This window comes from Hyperoodon ampullatus, assembly GCF_949752795.1.
Source record: "Hyperoodon ampullatus genome assembly, chromosome: 7".
Lineage (NCBI taxonomy): Eukaryota > Metazoa > Chordata > Mammalia > Artiodactyla > Ziphiidae > Hyperoodon > Hyperoodon ampullatus.
This window is the reverse complement of record NC_136920.1, coordinates 56,972,527-57,000,402: the sequence shown is the minus strand read 5'-3', so window position 1 is coordinate 57,000,402 and position 27,876 is coordinate 56,972,527. Positions and strand designations below refer to the sequence as shown.

Here is a 27,876-nt window from a genome sequence, read left to right as displayed (position 1 = left end):
AATTATGTATTTGTTGGTGCGATTATGTGAGCAATGTCTGTGTGCTCCACTGGACTTTAAGCTCCATTGTCTGTGTTTGCTCACCCTTGTATCCCCACCACCTAGCACCATACCTGGCACACAGTGTGAGTTCAGTGAAGAATTGTTGAGTGAATAAACTGTGTCCATAGTGATCAGTTTCTTTCATCCTTCCTGTTATAATTGGAGACTTGGCCCACCTGCCATCCAAGGCAAATCCTTCTCCTGTGCTCTCACCACCTGTAGCATGGAGACCCTGTTCCCTCTCACCTTCTCAGGGCATCCCACTATGCTTCACCATGTTACTGAGCTCTCTTTTCATTGTGGCAAACTTCACATCATCTCCCTTTCCTCACCTCGTCACTCCTGAACTCACACCAGTCTTCCTTCATCTCCCACTGCTTCATTTAAACTTGTGTTTACCATATTACCAAAGCTACCTACCAATGAATTCATGTAATTACATCCAATAGACATGTCTTCATGTCTTCGTTGCTTGAACTGTCAGCAGCATTTGACTACTGATGATATCTTCCTTCTTAAATTAACACTTTCTCTGTGCTTTTCTGGTGAGACACTTGGTTTTCCTCAAATCTTTCTGAGCAGTCCTTCTCAGGCCCCTTTTCATTTCCCCATCTCTTGTTGATATTCTTAAGGCTCTGAAACAACCCTCTTCTTTATGATTTTTTTAGGCCACCTCATTCACACCTGGGTTTCAGTTTCCCTTTAAGGTTTTGTAATTCTTGATATTTTTACCCCAAATTTCTCTTAACTTTATGTATAAGGATATTTTATGTAAAATATATTATCTATATTATATACATGTAAAGTATATACACCTGCTCCTCCTCAGCATTCCCTATCTCAGTTCATAGACACCACCATCTACCTAGTTACTCAATCAGGAAACCAAAGGGTCATCTTTCACCCCTCTGTCTTCACCACCGTCACAACTGTCTATCACAGAGTCTTGCACTCTACCTACAAATCATAGCTCAAATCTGTTCACATATGTTCCTCTCCACTTCTGGAACCCTAATCAAAAGCATCACCATTCTGGTCTGAACCTTTGCAACAGCCTCCTAACCAGGTCTTGTTCCTCTTTATTTACTGTACTGTGGCCAGAGTGGTCTTTAAGAAATATAAACCCCAATTCTGTCACTCTCGTGCTTAAAAAATCTCTAGTTATCCTCCAATTGTCCTTAAGGATATAGTCTAGATGTCTTGTGGTTTACAGGACCCTGTGCAGTCTGGTCCCTGCTGACCTCTCCACTGAGCACTCATACTCTGTTCCTCACCCCACCCCCTAGCTGTCTATTTTAATGTCGCCCGTACTTTTATCAAATTAAGATGACAGCCTCATTTTATCAGTTGCTTAGGCCCAAAACTCTGAAGTTATCCTTGACTCCTCTGCTTCTCACACCTCACATAAGATCTTTCAACAAATCATTTGGCTCTATCTTCAAAATACGAGAATTCAGTTACTCCTCACCACTTTCACAGCTACCATCCTGGTTTATACCACACTCTTTTCTTGGCTGGGTCTTTGCAGTAGCCTCTCCATGTTTCCTTTCTTCCTCCCCTGCAGTTTGTTCTCTCAGAGAAGCCAAAGCATCTGTGTCTCTCATCTTTTCAGAACCCTCCAAAGCTTCTCCTCTCATTCAGAGTAAAAACTAAAGTCCTTACTCTGACCTACTAGGCCTTGCGTGATCTGGACCCATTACCTTGCTGACTTTATCTCCTCTTCCTTTTCCCTCACTCTGCTCCAGCCATTTCTTATCTTGTGTGCCTCTGGCCTGCCTTACAGTTTTACTGCATCCTCATCAACTTGGAATGAATTATAGATAAAGCTTTAGTGTTATTATACAGCTCAGCAGAAAAATGTGAGTTTTTCTTTTTTTAGTCATGACAAAGTAAAACATAGTAGTCTCTTTTACTCTGCCAGGTGGAAGGAAAGAGAGACATGGGCATTTTCAGGAAGTGTGCAAAGGCAGAGAGAAATGAGCTTGGTGTGTTCATGAGACTATGAGAAAACCACTTGAACAGAATAAGGTTGCAGATGACTCTGACAGTTCAGATCACTAAGGCCTTGAAAGCTAGGCAGAGAAGTTGAAATTTAAAACAATAACTCGTTAGGAAGCAGGGCTGCTAAGTGACATGATAAAAAGTCTTACTTAAGAAGGAAAATAATGATACTACCTTCTAGTGAGTAGAGGACAGGAATGCTGCTAAACATCCTACAGTCCACACAACAACAAAGAACTTTCTAGAGTGGCGATGGGAATGGAGAGATGAGAATGTTTCACAGGAAAAATGGCTTGTCGACCTGGTGAATCACTGCATATATAAAATGCAAAAAAGGGTAAAAATTGAATGCCACTCTAAGCCTAAGTAACTGATAAAAGTTGTGGGAGAAGACTAATCTAGGCAGGAGAAAGTAAGTTGAGTTTGAAGTAAACTCATGGCCTCAGAACATATTGAGGATGTGTTGTCACGTGATCTACAAGCACAATGAGCAGAAGTGATCTTAATATGCATAATAAAAATTTTGAATTAACTATAGCCATATCCTCATCCCCAGCTGAGCCATCAAAGAACCAGACGTGGATGTGGGGCTCCGAAGGTGAAGGCAAGAAACTAACCAATTTGGAGTCCTTTTAAAAAATGTCTGGTTTGGGGAGGAGAGGGAAGGGCTTATAATAATTGTATCTTTTGAAAATAAGAAAGGTTCAAAATAAATTTCTTTTACAATTTTATTCCAAATTGATTGTGGCATATCCTTCATATATACAGACACATGTGAAGTAATTTGAATATGTATTATATACAATATTTATATATATATAAATTTAATTGTAAAACATTTCCTACTTTCAGACCATACATATGAATCTCTTTTTCTCACATTTCATTTGCTAGCACTTCAGTAGGTCTACTTTGCAGCCTTAGCTGATGCCTGTCATCGTGACCCTTTGGCATTATACTCTTGAAATATTTTCTTGGTTCCTGAAGGAAATATGAAGTTATATTCAATATATTTATTTTGGCATATTCAGAATTACAGAATCTTGGAGACGGATGAGATATTATACCTCATCGAGTCCAATGGGCCATCCAGTGTTTGATTCCCCCCGTGTTAGGCTCTAGGGCTGCTGTAACAAATTACCACAGACTTGGTGACTTAAAGTAGCAGAAATTTATTCTCTCATAGTCTGGAGGCCAGAAGTCCAAAATCACGGTGTCAGCAGGGCACCGAAAGCTCTAGGGGAGATTCTTTCCTTGCCGCTTCTGCTGGCTCCAGGCATTCCTTGGCTTGTGGCTGTGTAACTCGAATCTCTGCTTCCATCTTCAGGTGACCTTCTCCTCTTCTCTGTGTCTCTCTGTGTCCTTATAAGGACACTTAACTGGAGTTAGGGCCCAACCGGATATTCAAGGATATTCTAATCTCAAGATTCTTACCCTTTTCCCAAATAATGTTGCATTCACAGGTCCTGGGTTTCCAGATGTGGACATATGTTTCGGGAGGACCACCATTCAGCCCACTAGACCCCTGAATGCATGGAGGTTTTTTGTTTGTTGTTTTTGTTTTCATAGATGTAGTTTTTCATTTTTTTGTTTTGTTTTGTTGGGGTTTTTTTTGTCACACAAAGAGGGAGAGAGGAAGTGATGGGACGGGGCCCAGTGTTGTCCCCCAGAACAGCTTCTGAGGCAAAGGTTCATCTGGATTCATTTTGAAAAGGCAATTTTGGGGTCCGTGTTTCAGGAAATTCTCCAGGCTGTCAGTCTTAGTGCAAACAGCTTAAAATAAAAACCTCCCTTCTGTTCACCACACAGGGATCTAACACAAAATGCAAAACAGACCTGTTTGGAAAATGCCTGACCTTAAAACAAGAGTGAGGCCTTTAAAGATGCATTACATACAGAATCTTCCAGGAATCAAGTCTGCTGCTACTTCACAAAACCAGAAGCACAGAGTAACATTTCCAACTGTAGAACTCCTGGCTAACAAAAAAAGAGGAGGATCACAGATGACAGGCAGGGGGTCCTACCCGGACACCTGCCTCTTCGTTTTGTTCTGAACAGACTCATAAACTGGAGCGTAGAAAAGCGGCCTCGGGGGTGGGAGCATATGCTCGGTGGTCGCGGCTCAGTCTCTGGGGAACAGAGGGGCGGCTCACTGTTTGCCCGGTCTCCTTTCTGGCTGATCTCTGCTGGTCCCTGGGATCCCTCCTCGCCCAGCACCCCCCGTGCCACGGCCCTTCTGTTGCTTCTGCAGCTGCAGGCCACCACGGCCACGGCCCTTGGCCGCCACCTCCTCCTTGACCGTGTCGATGATCTCATCGGGGATGCGCAGGTACTTGATGGTGCTGCCGCGGATGTAGCACTCGGGCATCAGCCAGAAACTGTCCCTGTCCCTGGACTTGCGGATCACCTCACGCAAGTTGATGTTCACCCAGTTGTCGCAGCTCACCAGATGCCTATTGTACGCCTCCCCGTTTTTGAGCTCCACCAACAGTGGGTGATTCTGAGCCGTTTTCAGCAGCCACAAGTGAAGCATGGTGCCATCGGGGACCGGGCTCCCCAGCCACTTCCACCACATCCGCCACAGCTCACCGCATGGTTATTATTGGTTGACCGGCCTCTGCTTAGCTTGCTCTACTCAAGATCTTTTGGATTTTGCCTAATTCTGTGGTGACATCAACTTTCCTGTAACTTTTTGCCATCAACTTTGGGTTTTCCTGCTTGAAGCCATGAGAACAAAACCAGCTTTTCTTCTCTCTGAAAGTCCTTCATTTGTTGTCCATGAGACTTCTGCCCTCCAGGCTAAACACCTGTGGTTCCGTCAACCATTTCTCTCAAAACTATGGCTCCCATTCTTCTATTCATCCTGGGTGTTCTTCTCTAAAGGACCCAGTGACAATAGAAAGAATACTGAGTATATAACTGAAGACCTAATGCTGAGGTATCATATCTTTTCCACTAAGTAGGTGACCAAGGCAAGTTAGTTTCTTTTAAATAACAAAAGCACTGGACCACCCTGCTTCACTGCATGCTTTTTATAGTCAAATGAGATTATTACAGAACCTATAAGAAACATAACCTATAAGAAAGGTTCCAGGGCTTCCCTGGTGGCGCAGTGGTTGAGAGTCTGCCTGCCGATGCAGGGGACACGGGTTTGTGCCCCGGTCTGGGAAGATTCCACATGCCGTGGAGCAGCTAGGCCCGTGAGCCATGGCCGCTGGGCCTGTGCGTCCGGAGCCTGTGCTCCACAATGGGAGAGGCCACAGCAGTGAGAGGCCCGCATACGACAAAAAAAAAAAAAAAAAAGAAAGGTTCCAGTTATTTATCTGTATGCTTCTAAAAAGAAATATTAACTCCCAGAACTAAACATAGATCTGACAGTATCATCTGACCCAGTACTAAGTATTGAGTTGTTACTAGCACATTCCCTGGTTATCTGCTCTCTCTCTGTTAATACAGCCTGGGATTACATTGGCTTTTTGGTACTCATGTCATAATTCTTTAATCACACCGAAATTACTAGGTACTAAAGAGCTCCAAACCATCTTCACAGATAATCTATTTATCGCTTTCTAATTCATTGACTTTTACCAGGTAGAGTCAGTGAATTTTTCAAACAACTTGGAAATATAATTTAATTTGGAAAAGAATTTAATATTGCTCATTTTAATTGCATTTTCTGTAAAAGTATAATAATAGGAAATGTATAGTTATTCCTCTAGTTATTTAATCTAATACTCCCTTAAATTAATTCTATTTATGGTGCTAAGGACATTTTTCTGGTTGTACTTGAATGACCACATTCTTACCTAAACCTTCTGAAGTCTGCTAATGAGATTCTCTATGTATATTAAGATGCCTTTGATTTGTATTTTATGTCCTGATGGTAATAGGTTTTACCCTTTTAGATGGATTTCATTTTTCTAGATTGCTTAGTAGATCTATAAATCCATGTACTTTCGCAGAGTAAGATGACTGTGTAATGGTTAGAAACTATTATACTGTTCAACTTGACATGACCCCTTAAGAATTTGAAAGCAATATAAGATGTGAACTCTGTCCTAATATTTGATCTGTCTTAAAGTTTCCCTATTTGAACCTTTGGCTCTAATCACTCTTTAGATTTGTTTTAATGGTACAAACACACCTTGGGGCTCTTTCTTTCTATAAAGAAGTCCCAATGCAGTAATAAAGTCATTGTCATAAGATCCATTCATCAGGATTCAGAGGCTTGGTTTTCAATGTATGCTTATTTCAGTTTACTTTTCCAACATTTGAAACAGTTTCTGCATTTATAACTTGGAAGTGGAGATATTTGTGAGTTTGGAGAGCTATGCAGATAGTCTACATGTCATGGTTTATAGTATAACAAGTATACAGCATAGAGCTTTAGGACTCTAGTAAATTTCTTCATAATTGCCCCTTTGTTGATATATCCTTTCAGTTAGGTAGTTTCTTTGCAGGCTACCCCATACAAGTTTGAAGGATTCCCAGATACCCTGTAAAAGCCTGGTGTGTTACACTTTGCTTATCCCGAATTTGCTTTGCTGTCATTTTTAATGCATCTCAATTTAGGGCCAAACCGTATGTCCTAGTTTATTTTTTATAGCTTCAATTAAATACAAAGCTATATCTTCTTGATTGGTGTATGAAGCATTTGGTGTTCCACTGTAGAGAATACAGACAGATCATGACCTTGCTCGCTCCCCAGTGCCTGTAATTTTACAGTACGACAAATTTACCTTTTGGACATTATGTAATCAGCAACTCGAGAATTTAATATAAAGCTTTAAATTCTGTTTCCTTTCTTTCATTTTCCCTAGAAAACAGTATCCTCCAAGCATTATGGAATTTATCTTTTCCTCAGACAATTAAAACACAATTGAAATTAAGAATATCCAGTAATTGTCACCTACCATTTATTTCTGTAAGGTTATGTTATTCTTAAGAATAGTCAGATATTGCAAAACTAAGGAAAGTAAAGTTTCTTCTTGACCCTGTCTAAGTTGTGATTGATCTGTTTGTAGAGAAATCTGTTGCAGAGGCCAAAATGAATGCTTGGTCTTGAGGATCAGGGGAAAATTTGACTAGAACATAGATATACTGTAACCTTTTCTTCTTCATTTGCAGGAGTAGGAAAAGGGAAATAGTGAAGGAAACTTACTCCCTAAAATAACTCATCACTTTTATAAAGATCTACAGATCTCATGCCTTTGTTGCTTCAGTGAATCAGGTTAAAATGGAAAGTATTATGAGAACTCTATGGCATGAGTACATCGGCTTGGAGAAGTAACATCCAAATAGCCACCCCTGCAAATGTGAATGAAATTTTTGATGAATTTTTGCTCATTGGTGCTGTGGATTTGACTAGCCACCTCAGAAGCAACAGAAACCTTAGATATCGCTTTCATGTCTGATATTTTTCTTAATCTTTCTGTCCCTTTTAGTAGAAGTTGAGATGTCAGGTCCAAAGTATTAGAGGAAAAAAATTCTAGGATCTTAATCTCAGGATGGTAGGTTTATGATATATAAATATGAGACATAGTGGCCTCAACTCCTTGAGGATAGTGGGTCACTTTCTTATATATTTGTCCCTTATTGCATGACCTATTCAATTTTTTCTTCGAAACAAAGCAGCCATCATTCTGATTTGACTAATGTTATGAAGATATTAAGATAATAGGTTACAATGACTATATAAGTGACTTAGTCCAAGTCTTCAGATGTTTATGCTGTATGCAGGAAACTGTATGCAGGAAACTTTTCTGGAAAGTTTTCCTGTATGCAGGAAACTTCTGCCTTAGTCAACAACTTGGAGGTTGTTTTACTCAAGTTTTTGAAAACTTCTGACCCTACTTTACCTTTTTTAGGTTTCCATTATACCCAAAAGGAGGGGAGAAGTTGCAGTTTGATTACGGTGTCTATCTTCTGAACAAAAATATAGCACAGGTAAGTAACTCCTCTTTACTCCCCTCCTACTTCCCACATGCAGCCTACTTCCTTGGATCTCTAGCCCTCTATGAATAAGTACTACAGTTGACTCCCATTTAACTAGCTACAGTGATGATGCAAAGTTCTTTTTTGGCCACAGTCCTTTTCTGTGCCATCATAAATACCACAAAGAAGCAATGTGTACAAATTGCAATCCTCCGGCTAAACTCAGAAGCCATTTACTGAATTGTTACCTGCTAGTAGACTGTACTTGAATGTGTGGGCTTTCTAACCTCTTGCCTCTACAGCTTGACTGATAATAGCATTCTTCTCACACAGCTTTCTTCTCTTAGACCACTTCTGGGGGCTCATTTTGATTGGCAGTTGTTTACGGAGTAAAGGTTTACTGACTTTGGCAAGTCCCTACTAGTCTCCTCATCTATTATCCAGGGCCCCAAAGAAAAGACCAAGCACATGGTCCTTCCAACCCAGCTTGGATTTTTGTGGCTCTCCCAACATCACACCAGTTCGTATCTCACTTAATGCCTTTCCACATGCCATAGAAAGGTAATCAGATGCTTGGGTTTGCATTTTCCTGAAAGAAATATATAGCATTTCCTTAGCTCCCTTGGCTATACTTCAAGAGGTAGACATGCCATAAATTTTCTAGTTGTAAAGGAAGATCAGCTTCAGCGCCTTGTTTTTATTTGGACATCCTTCCAATTGGAATATCACATGGACAAGATCCCACTGTTTGGCTGTTATTTAGTGACATTATCAGCTGTATCCTCAGACCTTTCCTTTTTATAGAAGCAATAAGGTTTGTGATGCTTTTGTTTTTATGAGCCTGGGTTGCCTTTTATCCGTATGATTCTGAAGACTCACTGAACAATTCCCATATTCATTTCTGATGGATCTAGAATAATTCATCCATATGGTGTCATCTTTGCCTTTCTTCCTCTCATCTAATCTCAGTTTAATGTTTTTTTAAAAATTGGTTTTTATTAAGACTCTTATACTTTTCTGATACTGGATCAAATTTCTAGTTTGCAGTCCTCGATTAATCATTTGCTTATAACCTCACACTCATACTGCTTTTATTGTTACTGCCATCCAGCTCATGTTCTTCATTCCAGCCAAGCAGCCTTGCTCACAGCCTCTGGCCCATGACTCATCTTTCCATGTGCCATTCTTCCCACAACTGATGCTTTCCATCCCTCCATTTTTGGCAGAAGAGTATCTCAGTCTAGGAAACAGGACCTTAATTTCAAGGCTACCTAGCTCACATTACTGATCACAGATGTCATACCATAGAGAAGGTAGTACTTAAACAGAAATGGTCAAGAAGGGACCAGACTAAGGGTATATTAAGGGAGAAGAGTTCTAAGTAAATTAGAGAGTACCTCCAGTGAAGTCAGCCAAGGTGGAAAAGAGTACGTGGAAACTGGGGTCCAGAGTCTGGGAGTCAGGATGTCAGGAAGGTTGGCCTCATTTAGTAGAACTAAGTTCTGATCCGAGTTCAGAGATTCTTCTCTCTTTGCCCTATTTTCTGTTTCTTGCTTTAGACATATAAGGCCTAAGATCAGAAGTCTGTTGGAAGTCTCCAGGTGAAACCTACTCCTAATTAAGGCTAGGGCTGAAATCCCTGGATTTCCTCATAAATCCCAGCTTCAAACACACACGTGCACACGCACACACACTTAATTCTTTCTTCTCGGGGCCCAATTAGGAATGGCAAAGTATGGTATAAAGGGGTGCTAAGAATAGCCCAGCTTGCTTTGAGAACAAGACCAACAGGGAGGCTGACTACGTGCAGTGGAAAATTTGGGACAGCCAGCCCTTCACACCAGACTCAGCTCTAGCCCTGTTTGGTCCTCATTTTAGAGCACTTCCCAGGTAGCTTCTGATTTTATTCTTAACTGAACCAAGGCCAGGAGTATGCGGAACTAGTTTTATTCATCTGTTTAAAAAATGGATTACTTCTAGTAATTTTGTATCCTCTGCAACTTTATACTCTTTGAAATTGAGAGATTACATTTGTGTGTGTGTTTAATGGGTTAACCACTCTAACTCCATAGGGAGCAAGTATCTTGCTCTCTAGTGTTTTTTCATCACTGTGATGACAGTTTTAAAAGGAGATGACAGGGCTTCCCTGGTGGCGCAGTGGTTGAGAGTCCGCCTGCTGTTGCAGGGGACACAGGTTCGTGCCCCGGTCCGGGAAAATCCCACATGCCGCGGAGCGGCTGGGCCCGTGAGCCATGGCCACTGAGCCTGCGCGTCCGGAGCCTGTGCTCCGCAACGGGAGAGGCCACAGCAGTGAGAGGCCCGCGTACCGCAAAAAAAAAAAAAAAAGGAGATGACAATAAACTTCTTATAAACAGACTTTCTTAGGTTTCAGGGTTCATTCAGAAAGCTTCTTCTGAGCATTTAGAAAGAAACTTTTAGCAAATTTGTGACCTTCAACTTTTTTCACTTTAACTCCATTTTGTCTTTAGCTTTACTACCATCACTTTCTTATATTTCAACTTATAACAAATCAAAGAACCATTAATTATTATGGCTCCTAACCAGGTATTATATTAATAAGATATTTCCAACTTGTGAAGGTTTATTTTTATATACATATATACCAATACATGTTGTCAAAGGGGAGTTTGTCTTCTCAGCCAGTCCCATTTAGACTCTAGAAATGTGAACAAATCATACTATTAAAATGGTCCCACCTCAGTAATTTATAAGCCATGTTAGTGGAGGTGGATGAAAGCATTGGCATGTGTTAAAGTGCCAGAGAAAAAGGAGTGAAGTCATTTAATACTGCATCCATAACTTGGTTGAGGATTTGAATAGTCAATAGGACCTTTCATCACAGCCAGAAATAGTAGTAAAATCACTTTTTTGGTAGAGGAAATGACAGAATATAGTAATATTTGTTACTTCAGTATTTGGGATCAGTCCAGCTCAAGTTTTGAAAGCACAAGCTTAGAAAGACAGGCCTTCAAGTAGAAATCCTCAAGTGTTGTTTGAAGAGCTGAGAGGGTTGGTAAGGTCTGCTTGTCCTCTTCCTGTCACTATTGTCTAAAGGGGTGTGTGTGCTGGGTTGGGTATTGAAAGTGAATAAAGCAAAATGCCTTGTTCTTAGCATCATTTGCTAATATTTTTCAAGTGCCAGCCCCTTTGGCTGGAAATAGTCTTCCCTGTTGGCAACCTGCAACACTATAGGAATGGGCCTGGTAAAATTCAGGTACAGTGTAATTAATGTTGATTTAAGAAACCAACTCCTGCCATAATTGTCAGTAAGTGTATAAGGACATTATATTAGTATTTGTGTATAGCACAGTAGTTTGCTTTTAGTTCCTAGAGCATAAAAAGTAGTCAATCAAAAATTATAATACTTTTACCTTATGTTTGTGGAAAGCTTTATAGTTTAGGATATATATACATATATATCCATGTGACCCTCATAATCACCCTGCAAAGTGAAAAGGGCAGCATTTGATCCAGCATTTCCACTTTGGGTATTTGTCCAAAGGAAACGAAAACACTAACTTGAAAAGATACCTGTACCCCCCATGCTTATTGCAGCATTATTTAAAATAGCCAAGACATGGAAATAATCTAAGTGTCCATCAGTGTATGAATAGATAAAGAAAATGTGGTGTGTGTACGTGTGTGTACATACACACACACACACACACACACAGTAGAATATTATTCAGCCATGAAAAGAAGGAAGTCCTGGCATTTGCAACAACATGTGGATGGACCTTGAGGGCATTATGCTAAGTGAATTAAATACCATATGATCTCACTCATGTGGAATCTAAGTTAAAAAAAAAAAAAACCCCAAACTCATAGATAAAAAGAACATATTGGTGGTTATCACAGGTGGGGGTAGAGGGTGGTAGAAATGGATGAAGGTTGTCAAAAGCTACCAACTTACAGTTATAAAATAAGTAAGTCCTGGAGATATAATGTACAGCATGTTGACTACAGTTAATACCGTATTGTATATTCAAAAGTTGCTGAGAGTGTATATCTTAACAGTTTTCACCACGAGAAAAAAAAGTTTGTAACTATTTGTGGTGATGGATGTTGACTTATCGTGGTGATTATTTCACAATATATACATACATTGAATCATTATGTTGTATACCTGAAACTAATATAATGTTATATTTTGCAGTATATTATGGGAGATGAACTAATGGATTGAATGTGGGAGATGGAGGAAAAGGAGTAATCAAGAATGACTCCTAGGTTTTGTGTATGAGCAACTGGATGTATGAAAATGCTGTTTATTGAGATGGGGAAAGGTCCAAGAGACGGGGGTTGGGAGAACCAAAAGTTCTGCTTTGGAAATGTTAAGCTTGAGTTGCCTTTTAGAAATCCGAAGCCGAGTCGTCAAGTAAGCAACAGAATATATGGGTCTGGAACTCAGGGTGGGAGGTCAGTTACTAGAGGTACAAATTTGGTAGTCATCAATATAAAGATGATGTTTAAATCCATGGAACCAGGTGCGATCAACCAGGAAGAGAGTGCAGAGCTAGCCAGAGCAGAGAGAGACAGATGCAGACAGAAACATGCCGTGGGATTTAGCCCTGGGAAATCACGTTTAGATGTTGGATAGAGGAGGATGAACCAGCAAAGACTGTGAGGAATGGCCAGTTGGGTACAGAGAAAACCAGGAGAAAGTAATAATTTGGAAATTAAGAGAAGTAAATTTCTGGAAGGAAGGAGTAATCAACTGAATATGTGAACTCTGTCAGATGAAGTATCCAGTGGACTTGGGAACATGGAAGTCATTACGAGCTGTTTCAGTAGAGCAGCAGGTGTGTTGAAGAGTGAATAGGAAGTGAGGAAGTGCCATTGATTATAGACAGCCCTTCTGAGGTGTTTTTTGTGCAGTGAGATAGACATGTGGGTTCATAACTGGAAAAGACTGTAGGTTTAAGGGAGGTCTTTTGGGTTTTTTTGTTTTTTGTTTTTTATTTGTTTTGTGGGGATGTGGAACCTTTTTGGTGTGTTTTATTTTTTAAGATGGGAAATATCAGGGCAGGTTTATATGCTGATGAGAGTGATCAAATGAAGAGAGCAATTGCTAATACAAGGTAAAGAAGGGATACTTGAAGGAGTAAAGTCTTAGAGAGAGGGAAAGGGAATTGTTTTCAGAACATGAGTTTGTTGACCTAAGATCGAAAAAGGGGCACTTTCAGCAAACTCATAGTTTCAAAACAAAACAAAAAGACGAAAACCAGTTTAACTTAAGAATGTCCTTGGGACTTTCCTGGTGGCACAGTGGTTAAGAATCCGCCTGCCAATGCAGGAGACATGGGTTCGATCCCTGGTCCGGGAAGATCCCACATGCCGCGGAGCAACTAAGCCTGTGCACCACAACTACTGAGCCTGCCCTCTAGACCCCATGAGCCACAACTACTGAGCCCGCACACCACAACTACTGAGCCCACACACTGCAACTACTGAACTACACCACAATGAAAAGTAGCCCCTGCTCACCACAGCTAGAGAAAGACCATGTACAGCAGCAAAGACCCAACGCAGCAAAAAAAAAAAAAAAAAAAAAAAGAATGTCCTTGATGAAGCAGTAAAATTTATTAAGTATATTAAATGTTGACCCTTGACTACATATTTTTTTAATATTCTGTGTGATGGAAAGGGAAATAGGCATAAAGTACTTGTGCAATTGAGTTGCTAACTAAACCAGCTGATATTTTTCATGGAGCACCATCTTGAAAGATTGACTAACACACAGCCAACTATACAGACTTAGGTATTTGGCAGACATTTTTTGCAAAAATGAATGAAGTGAGCCTCTTAAAGGAAATCAACTGATAATGAGATTCAAGATTTTGAATGACAGTATCAGTAGTATGTCGGAAAACTTGCATTTGCCACCATGACCTTGACAGCGTCCCGTTTCTTACAGGTGTTTTTGATGAAGTTGGTAGTGATATTTAACAAATGAGATTAATATGTTTTATAATGAATGTGTCAGCATTTAAACTGTATATAACTCAGTGAGCCAGTATTTTCAAAATGACCAATGTATGTTGCTATGAAGTCATGTACAGCTAAAGATCTCTTCAAAGTGCAAAAACCCCAATGGATTTTTTTATATATATATATATAAATTTATTTTACTTATTTTTATTTTTAGCTGCGTTGGGTCTTCGTTGCTGCGTGCAGGCTCTCTCTAGTTGCGGCGAGTCAGGTCTACTCTTTGTTGCGGTGCGCAGGCTTCTCATTGTGGTGGCTTCTCATTGGGAGCACGGGCTCTAGGCGCGCGGGCTTCAGTAGTTGTGGCACACGGGCTCAGTAGTTGTGGCTTGTGGGCTCTAGAGTGCAGGCTCAGTAGTTGCGGTGCGTGGGCTTAGTTGTTCCGCGGCATGTGGGATCTTCCCAGACCAGGGCTCGAACCTGTTTCTCCTGCATTGGCAGGCAGATTCTTAACCACAGCACCACAAGGGAAGCCCACCCCAATGGATTTTAATGTAACAGCTGTAAAAAATATATCGAAATGGCTTCAGATTCTACATTGCTACTAACCTTTAAGAAGCTACTACTTGTTAAGTTTGGAGGTAGTATCAGAGAAGAATATCTACAATTATCTGAAAAAGACTATTAAAATACTCCTTTCTTTCCCAATTACATTTTCTCATGAAACAACATGTGGTAACAAAATGAATGCAGAAGAATATATGAGAATCCAGCTGTCTTCTATTAAGGCAGGCATTGCAAAAGAGACTTGCAAAAATGTAAAACAATGTCACTTATCTCACTAAATTTCTTTTTTTGAAAATATGCTTGTTTTTCATTAAAAATGTTATTTATATTAACAAGTAATAGATTTCTATTATTATTTTAAAGTGAATTAGTAAATACTTAAAAGCTTTTTCAGTTTCATATTTGTATATGCCCTACATAAACAAAAGCTTTTTGGGGTCCTCAATTTTAAGAGAGTAAAGGGATCTTGAGACCAAAAAGTTTGAGAACCACCATCCTAGAGAATGTAGTCACCCAGCTTTCCTATAAAACACCTCAACTGCTCATAGTCTGATAAACCAAGACACATGTGTCACTTCTCCAAATGTGGAAACATTATATAAGAGACCTACAAATTTGAATTCTGGTAGTACTGTGCAATACAAATCATGAGACCAGCAGCTATCAGTGGATTCTTCCCTATTGCTTTTGAGTTTTCTTGAGCCAGGCTTCTCTACTTTCTTGAAAGTTCAGGGACTTAAGAGTAATACTTTGAGGGTGTAGTTTACAAATATTAATGATGATTTAAATTTGTATTGAACTTAATGGCTTTTGGTATACTCACACTTCTGTATCTCATTTCATACCTTGTGAAGTACGTTGACCAGGTCTATCTTTAGTTAAGAGACTGAGTTGCTGCTATGCTAACTTCTCGAGGATGACGAAGCTATTAAATGACAAACAGAATTCAAGATCAAATCTTCTGAGGTCAGATCCAGCTATATCCCACTTTGTTTCTTCTTCTTTTTTTCTTTTTTAATGTGGGCCTTATTACAATCCTATAAGGTGGATAAGGCACAGACATCTGCCTTTTTACATATGAGACCCCTGAGATCAGGAATTAAGTAGAACTAGGATTAGATCCTGGAGATTTCATGACCTCTCTTCTTTTTACTCTATTACCTCTCTTTTTTCTCAATTTACTTTAAGACTTCATAGAAAGTAACAGTACCTTCTCCTTCCAAAAACAGTTGGAAACTTTTGTTCTGCCAGGGACATGGTCTTTCTGTAAAACTTGACTACTCATGGGGCCCACAGTGCACAGCTATTTAGAAGGGATCAATGCCAGTTTACACCCAGCAGCTTAAATTCATGTCTATTTCTTTAACATACAGTTCAATATATATGACACATGAGGAGAAAATGCATTTTTATTTTCTTAATTCTTCTTGGAATCAAGAATACAAATTCCGAGGGCATTTTAATAGTCAAAATGCCATCATTCCCTCCTGCTGCCTACAAAATTGCCAATAATAGAGTAGAAACTATTTTTTACAAGTCCTATATCTTAACAACAAACAAACAATTTACTGAGATATAATTCACAAACCATACAGTTCACCCACTTAAAATGTATAATTCAATGTTTTTTAAAATATATTCAACTAGTGGTACAACTATCACCCCAGTCTGCTTTAAAATATTTTCATTGCCCATAATGAAACCCTGTACTCATTAGCAGTCACTCCCTGTTCCCCTAAGACTTCCGACCCTAAGCAGCCACCATTCCACTTCTGTTTCTATTCTGGACATTTCATGGAATAGAATAAAATATGTGGTCTTTGTGACTGGCTTCTTTCCCTTAGCATAGGTTTATGGTTCATCCATACTGTAGTATGCATCAATCATTGCTTTTTATTAACAGATCATTTTGGCAATTCAAAGATGTATATGGATATACCACATTTCATTCATCCATTCATCAGTTGATAGACACTGGATTGTTTACACTTTGTGGTCATTATGAATAATGCTGCTATGAGCATTAATGTATACATACAAGTTTTCTGTGGGGAAATGTTTTCATTACTCTTGGGTATATATTGGTATATATTGGGTTGGCCAAAGAGTTCCATCGGGTTTTTCCATAAGATGTTATGGAAAAACCCGAATGAACTCTTTGGCCAACCCAGTACTTGTGAGTGGAGTTACTGAACCATATGGTAACTATGTTTAACATTTTGAGGAATTGCCAGACTGTGTGCTAAAAGCAGTTACACCATTTTGCATTCCCACCATTGATGTATTAAAGTTCCAATTTCTGTCCTTTGTATTATAGCCTCCTACTAGATGTAAAGTGGTATCTCACTGTGGTTTTTTGTTTGTTTGTTTTTAACATCTTTATTGGAGTATAATTACTTTACAGTGCTGTGTTAGTTTCTGCTTTATAACAAAGTGAATCAGCTATACATATACATGTGTCCCCATATCTCCTCCTTCTTGCATCTCCCTCCCACCCTCCCTATCCCACCCATCTAGGTGGTCACAAAGCACCAAGCTGATCTCCCTGTGCTATGTGGCTGCTTCCCACTAGATATCTGTTTTACATTTGGTAGTGTATATATGTCCATGCCACGCTCTCACTTCGTCCCAGCTTACCCTTCCCTCTCCTTGTGTCCTCAAGTCCATTCTCTACATCTGCGTCTTTATTCCTGTCCTGCCCCTAGGTTCTTCAAAACCATTTTTTTTTTTAGATTCCATATATATGTGTTAGCATATGGTATTTGTTTTTCTCTTTCTGACTTACCTCACTTTGTATGACAGACTCTAGGTCCATCCACCTCACTACAAATAACTCAATTTTGTTTCTTTTTATGGCTGAGTAATATTCCATTGTATATATGTGCCACATCTTCTTTTTCCATTCATCTGTCAGTGGACACTTAGGTTGCTTCCATATCCTGGCTATTGTAAATAGAGCTGCAATGAACATTGTGGTACATGACTCTTTTTGAATTATGGTTTTCTCAGGGTATATGCCCACTAGTGGGATTGCTGGGTCATATGATAGTTCTAGTTTTTAGTTTTTTAAGGAACCTCCATACTGTTCTCCATAGTGGCTGTATCAATTTACATTCCCACAACAGTGCAGGAGGGTTCCCTTTTCTCCACACCCTCTCCAGCATTTATTGTTTGTAGATTTTTTCATGATGCCTATTCTGACTGGTGTGAGGTGATACCTCATTGTAGTTTTGATTTGCATTTCTCTAATGATTAGTGATGTTGAGCATCCTTTCATGTGTTTGTTGGCAATCTGTTTATCTTCTTTGGAGAAATGTATATTTAGGTCTTCTGCCCATTTTTGGATCGGGTTTTTTGTTTTTTTTGATATTGAGCTACATGAGCTGCTTGTATATTTGGAGATTAATCCTTTGTCAGTTGCTTCGTTTGCAAATATTTTCTCCCATTCTGAGGGTTGTCTTTTGGTCTTGTTTATGGTTTCCTTTGCTGTGCAAAAGCTTTTAGGTCCCATTTGTTTATTTTTGTTTTTATTTCCATTTCTCTAGGAGGTGGGTCAAAAAGGATCTTGCTGTGATTTATGTCATAAAGTGTTCTGCCTGTGTTTTCCTCTAAGAGTTTTATAGTGTCTGGCCTTACATTTAGGTCTTTAATCCATTTTGAGTTTATTTTTGTGTTAGGGAGTGTTCTAATTTCATTCTTTTACATGTAGCTGTCCAGTTTTCCCAGTACCACTTATTGAAGAGGCTGTCTTTTCTCCATTGTATTCTCATTGTGGTTTTGATTTGAATTTCCCTAAAGGCTAATGATGTTGAGCATCTTTTCATGTGCTTATTGGACATTTGTATATCTTCCCTGGAGAAATACCTATTCAAACCTTTGCCCATTTCTAAATTGGGTAATTTTTCTTTATTATTGAGTTGTAAGAGATCTTTATATAATCTAAACACAAGTCCCTTCTCAGATGTATGATTTGCAAATATTTTCTCCCATTCTGCAGGTTGTCTTTTCCACTCTCTTAATAGTGTCTGTTGAAACACAAAGGTTCTTGGTTTTGATGAAGTCCAGTTTTATCTACATTTTCTTTCCTTGCTTATGCTTTTGGTGTCATATCTAAGAAAGCTTAGCCCAAGTACTTTTAGGTTTTCTTCTGTGTGGTTTTAGCTTACATATTTAGGTTTGTGATTCATCTTGAATTAATTTTTTTTATATAGTGTAAGGAAGGGGTCCAACTTCATTCTTTTGCATGTAGATACCCATTTAGCCCAGAAAAATTTGTTGAAAAGACTACTCATTACCCATTGAATTGTCTTGGCGCTCTTGTTGAAAATTAATTGACTATAAGTGTAAAGATTTATATCTGAACTCTAAATTCTCTTCTGTTAATATATATGTCTGTCCTTATGCTAATACCACCATATCATTTTTCTTTAAAAAATACTCTTTTCAAAAATAATACATTCCAATTGTAGAAATTTTTTTAAGTACAAAAAAGATAGAAGAACAGAATTTTTAAAATAGTCTTCTAAAATTCACATACACCTTCTGGATATTCCAAACTTTTTTGTCTTTTCCTTTATAGTTGAGATAACATTATGTATACTGCTCAACTAAAAACTCTCTAAGTTAGTATTTTTAATATGTAGTATTTCATTTATTTGCATAATGTGCATATATTATCATTTATTTAACCATTCCACTAATCTTGGACATTTGTTCTTCCATGTTTTTCTTAAAAATAAGGTTTCAGTTACCATATTAGCACTAATAGGTGTTTTACATATACATATATAAATTTGTTTCTGCTCTGTAGAGTGACATTTTCAGATATAAGAGACAGTAAGGTAAATATTAAAGCACTTTATTGTGACAGAAATCCTGTCTCTTAAGTTTTTCCATGGGCTCTACATTGTTTCCACTAAATCAGTTCAGACTTAAGCTTCATACTGCTGTGGACAAAGAGGATTTTCAGTCAGGTCCTCACTTTGAAAGATGATGATGATCTCCTCTACTCAAGTATTCCTTGGTGGGCTTTTTTTCTTTTTAATAGTAGAACAATTACATTTTCGTGTATGTGTGTAATGTCAATCCACAGATATCTGAGTGAGCTGTGCAAGGCCTATGAGAGGCTGACTTTACCCCCAGGGTGTTCATACTTGGGGATAAAAAAATATGCACACGATGTAAATAGTTAACTAGTACAAGGCATGCAGTGATAACTGTCAAAGGAGAAGTTCCAGTCAAAATGCGGTTCTGGCTCTCAGCAGGGAGAGTCCCAAAGACGTGGATGCGCATCCCACCAAGGTGATGAGCTTGGGCATGTAATACAATTCACTGCACCTCCATTCCCTTATTTCTGTAAAGGTTGGATACTCATTATAGGATTGTTGCGGGTACAATAAAAAATGAGGGTTAAGTTTGTAGCTCAGGCTTTGTCTGCAGAAAGGGTACTCAGTAAATAGTAGCTGCCATTTTTTGTGCTTCATGTTGTTATTCTTGTTAGGCTCATGTGGAGAGGGAATGCTTCAATAGAAAGATACGGCACCTGAACTGGAAGTTCAAGGAAGGAAAGCATCTGGCTAGTGAGAGAGGAGGAGGAGCAGAGGTGCAAAGGAAGGGCTGTTTAAGGTATATCAAGGCCAGCCTGGCTGGAATAGGTTACCTTAACAGTGGGTATAGGAAAGACATTTTTGACTGACCACCATTGGCCCTGGCACCATACTGTTACCAGTTGTTATACTTGGAACTAAAACTGGTCTATGTGAGCTCCCTGGGCATGTTTCAGATGTTTAATAAATATTTATTGAAAGAATGAGTGGTGAATGAGTCAACCAGGAAATTGTTCTTTCCTTCTTTAAGATTGATAGTTAATGAACTTATTTCTATTTAAATATGTGTGTGTATTTAAATATATATTTAAATGCATCTTGACTTATGTCTGTTTAAATGGAGGCTTTAACTGAAGTAGAAAAATCATGTATATAGTTGTTTTTCAAAAGTTCCATTCTGTATTTAAGGGATAACGTACTACCTTTTTGAACTTGCAAGTGATTGGTTAAATGTTCTTGTATTAATTTTTTAAAGAATCGTATCAGTTATTAACCAATTTACTAAACATTTTAAATGATATATTGGCTGTGATCACTGTACTTTCAAGTGCTGAGGGTGATAAGTTAACATGGTAAATTAATTTATTTTTATGTCAGTTGGACATTTTCTCCTACTTTAAACTGAAACTAGAAATCCAATGCCAAAAATATCTTTCCAAATGAAAAATAAAACAGTTTTAACTCATATTTATATAGCTTACTTTAGGGTACAGAGATCTTTCACATATATTACCTCTTTTATCCTTTTCAAAAGCCCTAAAAGTGTTGGTATTATTATCCCCACTTTACATTTAGGTAAACTGAGACTCTGAATAATGAGCAAAGAAATTCAGATCCTAATCATCTCACTGTAAGTTCAGGGGACTTGCTGACTTCCTTTTATCAGTCAGAAAGAAACATTAAATAGCAGGTTTCCCTTTTGTCTGTGGCTACCTAAGAGCCAAGTAAAAATTTAGCACCTTACTTGGTTTAGCATCTTTGATAACTTCTGTCTCTTCCTTTATCCTAGTTGTTTTTAAAAATTCACTTTAGGCCTTTATTCTGCATGTTTTAATATTTTAAGCTGGCAAATTTTTTTCTTTAATTAAAGAAACAAGTTGCTTATTCAGTAATGATGCGAGCCTTTTCCGAGGCACTACTATGAGTGACATTTGTTGCTGGGAGAAAAATATTTAAAGAATGCACCTCAACTGAAATAAAATATATAATGCTTAGTTCAGAGAAGGTAGAGTATAAATTCCAACTATTTTTTATGGCTAAGCCTCATGAAATGAATTATGAGAAATAATATATATGAAAAGTGAATTTGGTCTGATTTTAGTTGGCATCAAAGGCACCAGCGTAGCTTAGGTTTAAGCTATTTAAAGAAATGAACTTCAAAAAATTGTTATATGTAAATTTGGGGGTCTAGTAGAGGAAAGCATTTTAAAATGTGCTGATTTGGGTTTCCAGGGATGATAAAATTAGTATCCTAATTAATGTAACTTTATCAAGGGAAAGGCCAAAATCCTAGAATAAAATGAACTAAAATAAATGCGGCATAGCTGAATATTTAAGAGCAAGTACTATGGATTTAGACTACAAGGTTCAAATGCCAATTTATCACTTTAGCTGTATGATTTTGGATAAGTTAATCTCTCTGTGCTTCAGTGTCTTTATCTGTAAAACAGGGATAATAATACCTATAATTATAATTCCCATCTCTTAGAGTTGTTATAAGGATTAAATAATATTTTTAAAGCATTTAGAATAGTGCCTGGAACTGAGTAAGTACTAAAAAAGTGTTGCTAACTAAATAAAATGCAAAGTACAGTGTAATCTTTGTGATAAAGAAATTCCATATTCCACAAATACAACATGAGGTGAAGATGTGTGGAAGTGGATTACAAGCTAAATGCAAGTTAAGAATAATAAGTAAAGGAGTGGGGGAGTTGCCTTTTTAGCTGCATCAGTGAGAGTACCATGTATAAGGAAGGAAAATTCAGACACCTTGTTCACTATCAGTGAGCTTTTAGTTTCAAGTTAAGGTAGTATTTTTTCTTCTTTCTTTTTCAAAATAGAAATAACTTTTTTTTATCATATAAATGATTCAATCTCAGTATAAATTTTTTTCAAAATACAGAAAAGCATTAAGGAAAACATTAAAACCGCTTTGGATTCCATTACTCAGAGATAACCATTGTAATATTTTGGTGAACAGCTTTCCAAACATCTGTGCAAATAAATATACATGTATAAGTTAGGTAATATTTTACATAAATGGTTTCACATTGTGCATTCTGTTGTGTGTCTTACTTTTTTCATTTAACTATTTTGTGAAGATAGTTTCATATTGATGAATATAGTTGTATAAAATTTTGTTGTCTGCATTGCATCCTGTTGTGTGGACATTAACAGTTTCCTTGTTGTTGAACATTTAGATTATTTCCAAGATTTGCCTATTATGAACAACATTACAATGAGAGAAGCATCTTTCTACTTAGATAGTTATACCTGTGTTCAGTTATTCCCTTAAGATAAGTATCTCATTGCTAGGTCAAAGAACACATAAATTATAAAGTTTGACATATCTGTTTCTTTATCCTCTTGCCAATGTTGTTTGTTAGTAACCTTTTTTATATGAGAGAAGAAACATAATATCTCTGTGCTTTTATTTGTAGCTCTCTGATTATTAGTGAATGTGAAGTTCAGGCATTTCATATTTTATATATATATTTCATTTCATATAAATATTATATATATAAATACATATATATATTTGCTGTTTCAAGTTCTTTGGTGAATCACTGATACCTTCTGATAAATAATGCCTTTTTAAAAAATTATGGTAGACTGTAGAACCCCCCCAAATGATATAAGATATAAGAAAATAATACATAGGCCTTGCAGGTAAGGGTGAAGAATTTGCTGAGTCACAGACGTATCAAGTTTCCTCTGTTTTTGCCTCCTTTCTTCCCCCAGTCCTCTCTAGCATTGTCAGTTCCCTTGCTGTATAAAAGCAGTCTATGGCAGTAGGACAAAGGCTGGACTGAAGACAGCTTTTGGAAGAAGCATCTAAACTCCCATCTGCCACTGCCTGGCTCACTTCTTCATTCTTTTCCTCTGCTGGGCACTTTTCATCTGCTGTAAAATGTTTCTTTTCTTTCATCTGAGTCCTAAGACTGGTATTATGATTTCTGTTTACTCTCTTGGCGTTTCTGTGGCTCCAAGCAGGGCTGATTGATCACTTACTCTGTGTCAGGCACTGGGCTGGGCATTGAGGAGAAAAGGATGAAGAGGACTCTGTTCCTAACCCTGGTGCTGCTCCCCTTTTCTAGCCAGGGTGACATTGCAATGTAGTATGCACTAATAATGGGTGTATGTGTAAAGTTCTTTGGGAAGTACAGTTTTGTTTTGGTTTTTAAGTAATCACCTTCAAGCTTCTTGACTTACCACAACATGATCAAAAAGATTTTAAGATTCTCTAAGAGATCATTTACAAACAGTATGCTGTATGTTGGTGATTTTGTTTACAGAAAATAAGCAAAGATTTATGGAATACCACGTCAGGTAAATAAGGGGTCAAGTCCAATACAAGATGGACTTATAATAATAATGATAATACCACCGTACATTTAAGTAGTGCTTTATAGTTTTCAAAGTGCTTTCACACAAAAAGCTCATAACTGATCCTCACAGTTTCTTCTCTGAAGTAGATTTAAGAAGAATTTTCAACTTTAATTAAGAAGTTCTTCTTAGGAACTCTTATCATGAGGAAATAATTCTAACTTCCTGAAAACAGTTAAAAGACATTTATCATACTGAAAACAGCTATCTAAGGGGTAGGTTAAATAAAGGAGTATCCTTAGTCATTAAAAGTTTTATGAAGATTAGATAATAGCAAAGAATTCATTTGTTATTAGTGGAGAAAGGAGGATATGGAGTTGAATACATATACTACAATTAAAATTATTAAAATAAAAAATTTAAAGGCACCAAACAAACATTTACCCTTTATGCAGGGGGAAGAATATTGCCCAGATGTATGCTAAAATTGTGGACATGCTTGTCTTGTAGGACTGTTGCCACTTGATAATTGTGGTGTTGTGTAAGAAATTTCACTCTGGGCCTCAGTGTCCTTATTTATCTAATGAGGCTCCCAAAACTCATTGTACAACAGAACGTTGTTGTTGACGTGTTTTTCTAAATGGCTTTAAAACATTTCTTTGTCCGCACTGTGTTTACATGTATAGATGATAGTTGTATCTCTTTGTTTCCAGACTGCCTTCCTTGCAAGGCTGCTTAGTGTCTTAGCAAGGGCCCTAGATTGTGCACTAGCCTTTAAGCAAAGAATTGCCTCACAGTGACATTAGGCAAGTCTCTCAATCTTTCTAAGCTCTAGATTCTTTTAAAATAAGGAAGTTGAAGTAAATAACGTCTTCATTTCCTTCTAGCAATAATGTTCTATGATTCCTCCCAATCTTGAGCAAATGCATGATTTAAAAAAAAAAAAAAAAGAAAGCACAATAAATTGGTTAGGTAGAGGTGAGGAGAGTGTAAATTGATAAAATCATTTTAGAAAACACTTTGGCATTTTCCAGTGAACTTGAAGATATGCATATGAGAATGTTTATGGCAGTGCTGTTCGTAATACCCGAAGACTGGAAACAAGTTGAAAATGTCAGCAATATGTTTGTCTTTAATCATGATATATCTATGTAATGGAGTACTGTGCAGCCATGAAACCATAGCTATATGCAATGATTAAGGTAAATTTTACAAGCCTAATGTTGAGTAAAAGAAGCACAACAAAAGAGAATCTCCACAAAGTTACTCTTTTTATGTATAGTTCAAAAATGGGCAAGATTAAACTATATTGGTTGGGATGAAAACTCTACAGAAAGCATGGATAGTGAAGAGCTTTGGGTGAGAGGAAGGGCTATAATGAGAAAGGGGCTCACAGGGAGCTTCTAGGGCGCCAGCGTTCTGTTTCTTGACTAAGTGGTGGTTACACAGGGGTTTGCTCTATCCTTTAAACAATGCATAGCTGTTTTAAGCATTTTGCTATTTGTATGTTGTATCTTGACATTAAACAGTTATAGGATAGCAACAATAAAAAAGTATATATGTGGGAATTCCCTGGCAGTCCAGAGGTTTGGACTTGGCGCTTTCACTGGTCAGACAACTAAGATCCTGCAAGCCATGCAGTGTGGCCAAAAAAAAAAAAAACTATATATATATATATATATGACACCATTCTTGTAGTCTTTGAGACGTATTTGCCAGCGCTAAGGACTTGATAGTCATTGTCATAAACCAGAAGAAAAAGAATTTTGAAGTAGAGCACTTGGAAGTGCATTTGTCTTCGCTTCACAAATAAGAGTGTCTGCTTTTATTGATTACCTATATGCAAAGCACTTTTTACTCTTTGTCTCTAATTTTCATAATAACGCTTTCAGGTTTTTATTATTATCCTCATTTTACAAATGAGGAAACTGAGGCTTAGGGTAATTAACTCCTTGGTAGAGGAAGAATTTTAAATAAATCACTGAAACAAATCTGCATGGACTATTTTTGGTATTTTTTTTTTCTCGTCCATCTTATGGTGAGATAAATTGGAAACAACTTTTGTAACCATTTTAAGATATGTAATATGAAAGTAAGCTCTGAATAAATGAATAGACTGAGTTTTGGATAGATATCTTTTCTTTTTTTAGATATCGTTTCTTTATGCCTAAAAGTATGGAAGATTTCCCAAATGCCTAGTAGTAAATGAGTTTTGGGTATTTGGGCATTTACCACTTGTAGGTCAAGCCCCTGCACTGAGCATTAAAATCGACCTCATTAGAAGAGAAAGTGGGAGAAACAATGTCTACATGTTTTTAAATTTTATTTTATTTTATTTTTACACAGCAGGTTCTTGTTATCTATTTTATACATATTAATGTATACATGTCAATCCCAATCTCCCAATTCATCACACCGCCCCCCACCCCTCCCCCACTTCCCCCCTTGGTGTCCATACGTTTGTTCTCTACATCTGTGTCTCTATTTCTGCCTTGCAAACTGGTTCATCTGTACCATTCTTTTAAATTCCACATATATGCATTAATATATGATATTTGTTTTTCTCTTTCTGACTTACTTCACTCTGTATGACAGTCTTTAGGTCCACCCATGTCTCTACAAATGACCCAATTTCGTTCCTTTTTATGGCTGAGTAATATTCCATTGTATATATGTACCACATCTTCTTCCATTCATCTGTCAATGGGCATTTAGGTTGCTTCCATAACCTGGCTATTGTAAATACTGCTGCCATGAACATTGGGGTGCAAGTGTCTTTTTTTTTTTTTTTTTTGCAGTACGTGGGCCTCTCACTGTTGTGGCCTCTCCCGTTGCGGAGCACAGGCTCCGGACACGCAGGTTCAGTGGCCATGGCTCACGGGCCCAGCCACTCCGCGGCATGTGGGATATTCCCGGACCGGGGCACAAACCCGTGTCCCCTGCATCAGCAGGCGGACTCTCAACCACTGCGCCACCAGGGAAGCCCACAAGTGTCTTTTTGAATTATGGTTTTCTCTGGGTATATGCCCAGTAATGGGATTCCTGGGTCATTTGGTAATTCTATTTTTCATTTCTTAAGGAACCCCCATACTGTTCTCCATAGTGGCTGTATCAATTTACATTCCCACCAACAGTGCAAGAGGATTCCCTTTTCTCCATACCCTCTCCAGCATTTGTTGTTTGTAGATTTTCTGAAGATGCCCATTCTAACTGGTGTGAGGTGATACCTCATTGTAGTTTTGATTTGCATTTCCTAATAATTAGTGATATTCAGTAGCTTTTCGTGTGCCTCTTGGCCATCTGTATGTCTTCTTCAGAGAAATGTCTGTTTAGGTTTTCTGCCCATTTTTTTATTGCATTGTTTGTTTTTTTTAATATTGAGCTACATGAGCTGTTTATATGTTTTGGAGATTAATCCTTTGTTGATTCATTTGCAAATATTTTCTCCCATTCTGAGGGTTGTCTTTTCGTCTTGTTTATAGTTTCCTTTGCTGTGCAAGGGGTTTTAAGTTTCATTAGGTACCATTTCTTTATTTTTGTTTTTATTTCCATTACTCTGGGTGTGGGTCAAAAAAGATCTTGCTGTGATTTATGTCAAAGAGTGTTATTCCTATGTTTTCCTCTAAGAGTTTTATAGTGTCCGGTCTTACATTTGTGTCTTTAATCTATTTTGAGTTTATTTTTGTGTATGGTGTTAGAGAGTGTTCTAATATCATTCTTTTACATGTAGCTGTCCAGTTTTCCCAGCACCACTTATTGAAGAGACTGTCTTTTCTCCATTGTATATCCTTGCCTCCTTTGTCATAGATTAGTTGACCATAGGTGTGTGGGTTTATCTCTGGGCTTTCTATCCTGTTCCATTGATCTATATTTCTGTTTCTGTGCCAGTACCATATTGTCTTGATTAATGTAGCTTTGTAATATAGTCTAAAGTCAGGGAGTCTGATTCCTCCAGCTCCGTTTTTTCCTCTCAAGATTGCTTTGGCTATTTGGGGTCTTTTGTGTTTCTATAAAAATTTTAAGATTTTTTTTTGTCCTAGTTCTGTAAAAAAAATGCCATTGGTTAATTTGATAGGGATTGCATTGAATCTGTAGATTGCTTTGGGTAGTATAATCATTTTCACAATATTGATTCTTCCAGTCCAAGAACATAGTATAATCTCTCCATCTGTTTGTGTCATCTTTGCTTTCTTTCATCAGTGTCTAACAGTTTTTTAAGTACAGGTCTTTT

The 27,876-nt window shown here is 37.8% G+C and overlaps 2 protein-coding genes across 4 annotated transcripts in view; one reads left to right on the top strand and one right to left on the bottom strand.

Moving 5' to 3' along the window:
• The window catches only part of UVRAG (UV radiation resistance associated), a gene marked incomplete at both ends in the record, with an annotated part of 308,282 nt that overhangs the window by 220,116 nt on the left and 60,290 nt on the right, over positions 1 to 27,876 (top strand). For 2 of the 3 annotated variants that reach the window (XM_079707490.1, XM_079707489.1), the window contains one exon: positions 7,911 to 7,989. In XM_079707490.1, the coding sequence (XP_079563616.1) occupies positions 7,911 to 7,989 (79 nt within the window). Of the gene's footprint in view, positions 1 to 7,910; positions 7,994 to 14,620; positions 14,674 to 27,876 lie in introns of those variants that run through there. The other variant, XM_079707491.1, reaches the window with a different exon arrangement.
• On the bottom strand, positions 4,193 to 4,576 carry LOC307056567 (U6 snRNA-associated Sm-like protein LSm4; the record flags this gene model as incomplete). Its single annotated transcript, XM_079709416.1, has 1 exon — positions 4,193 to 4,576. One exon carries the CDS (start codon positions 4,574 to 4,576, stop codon positions 4,193 to 4,195), a length of 384 nt encoding a protein of 127 aa, XP_079565542.1.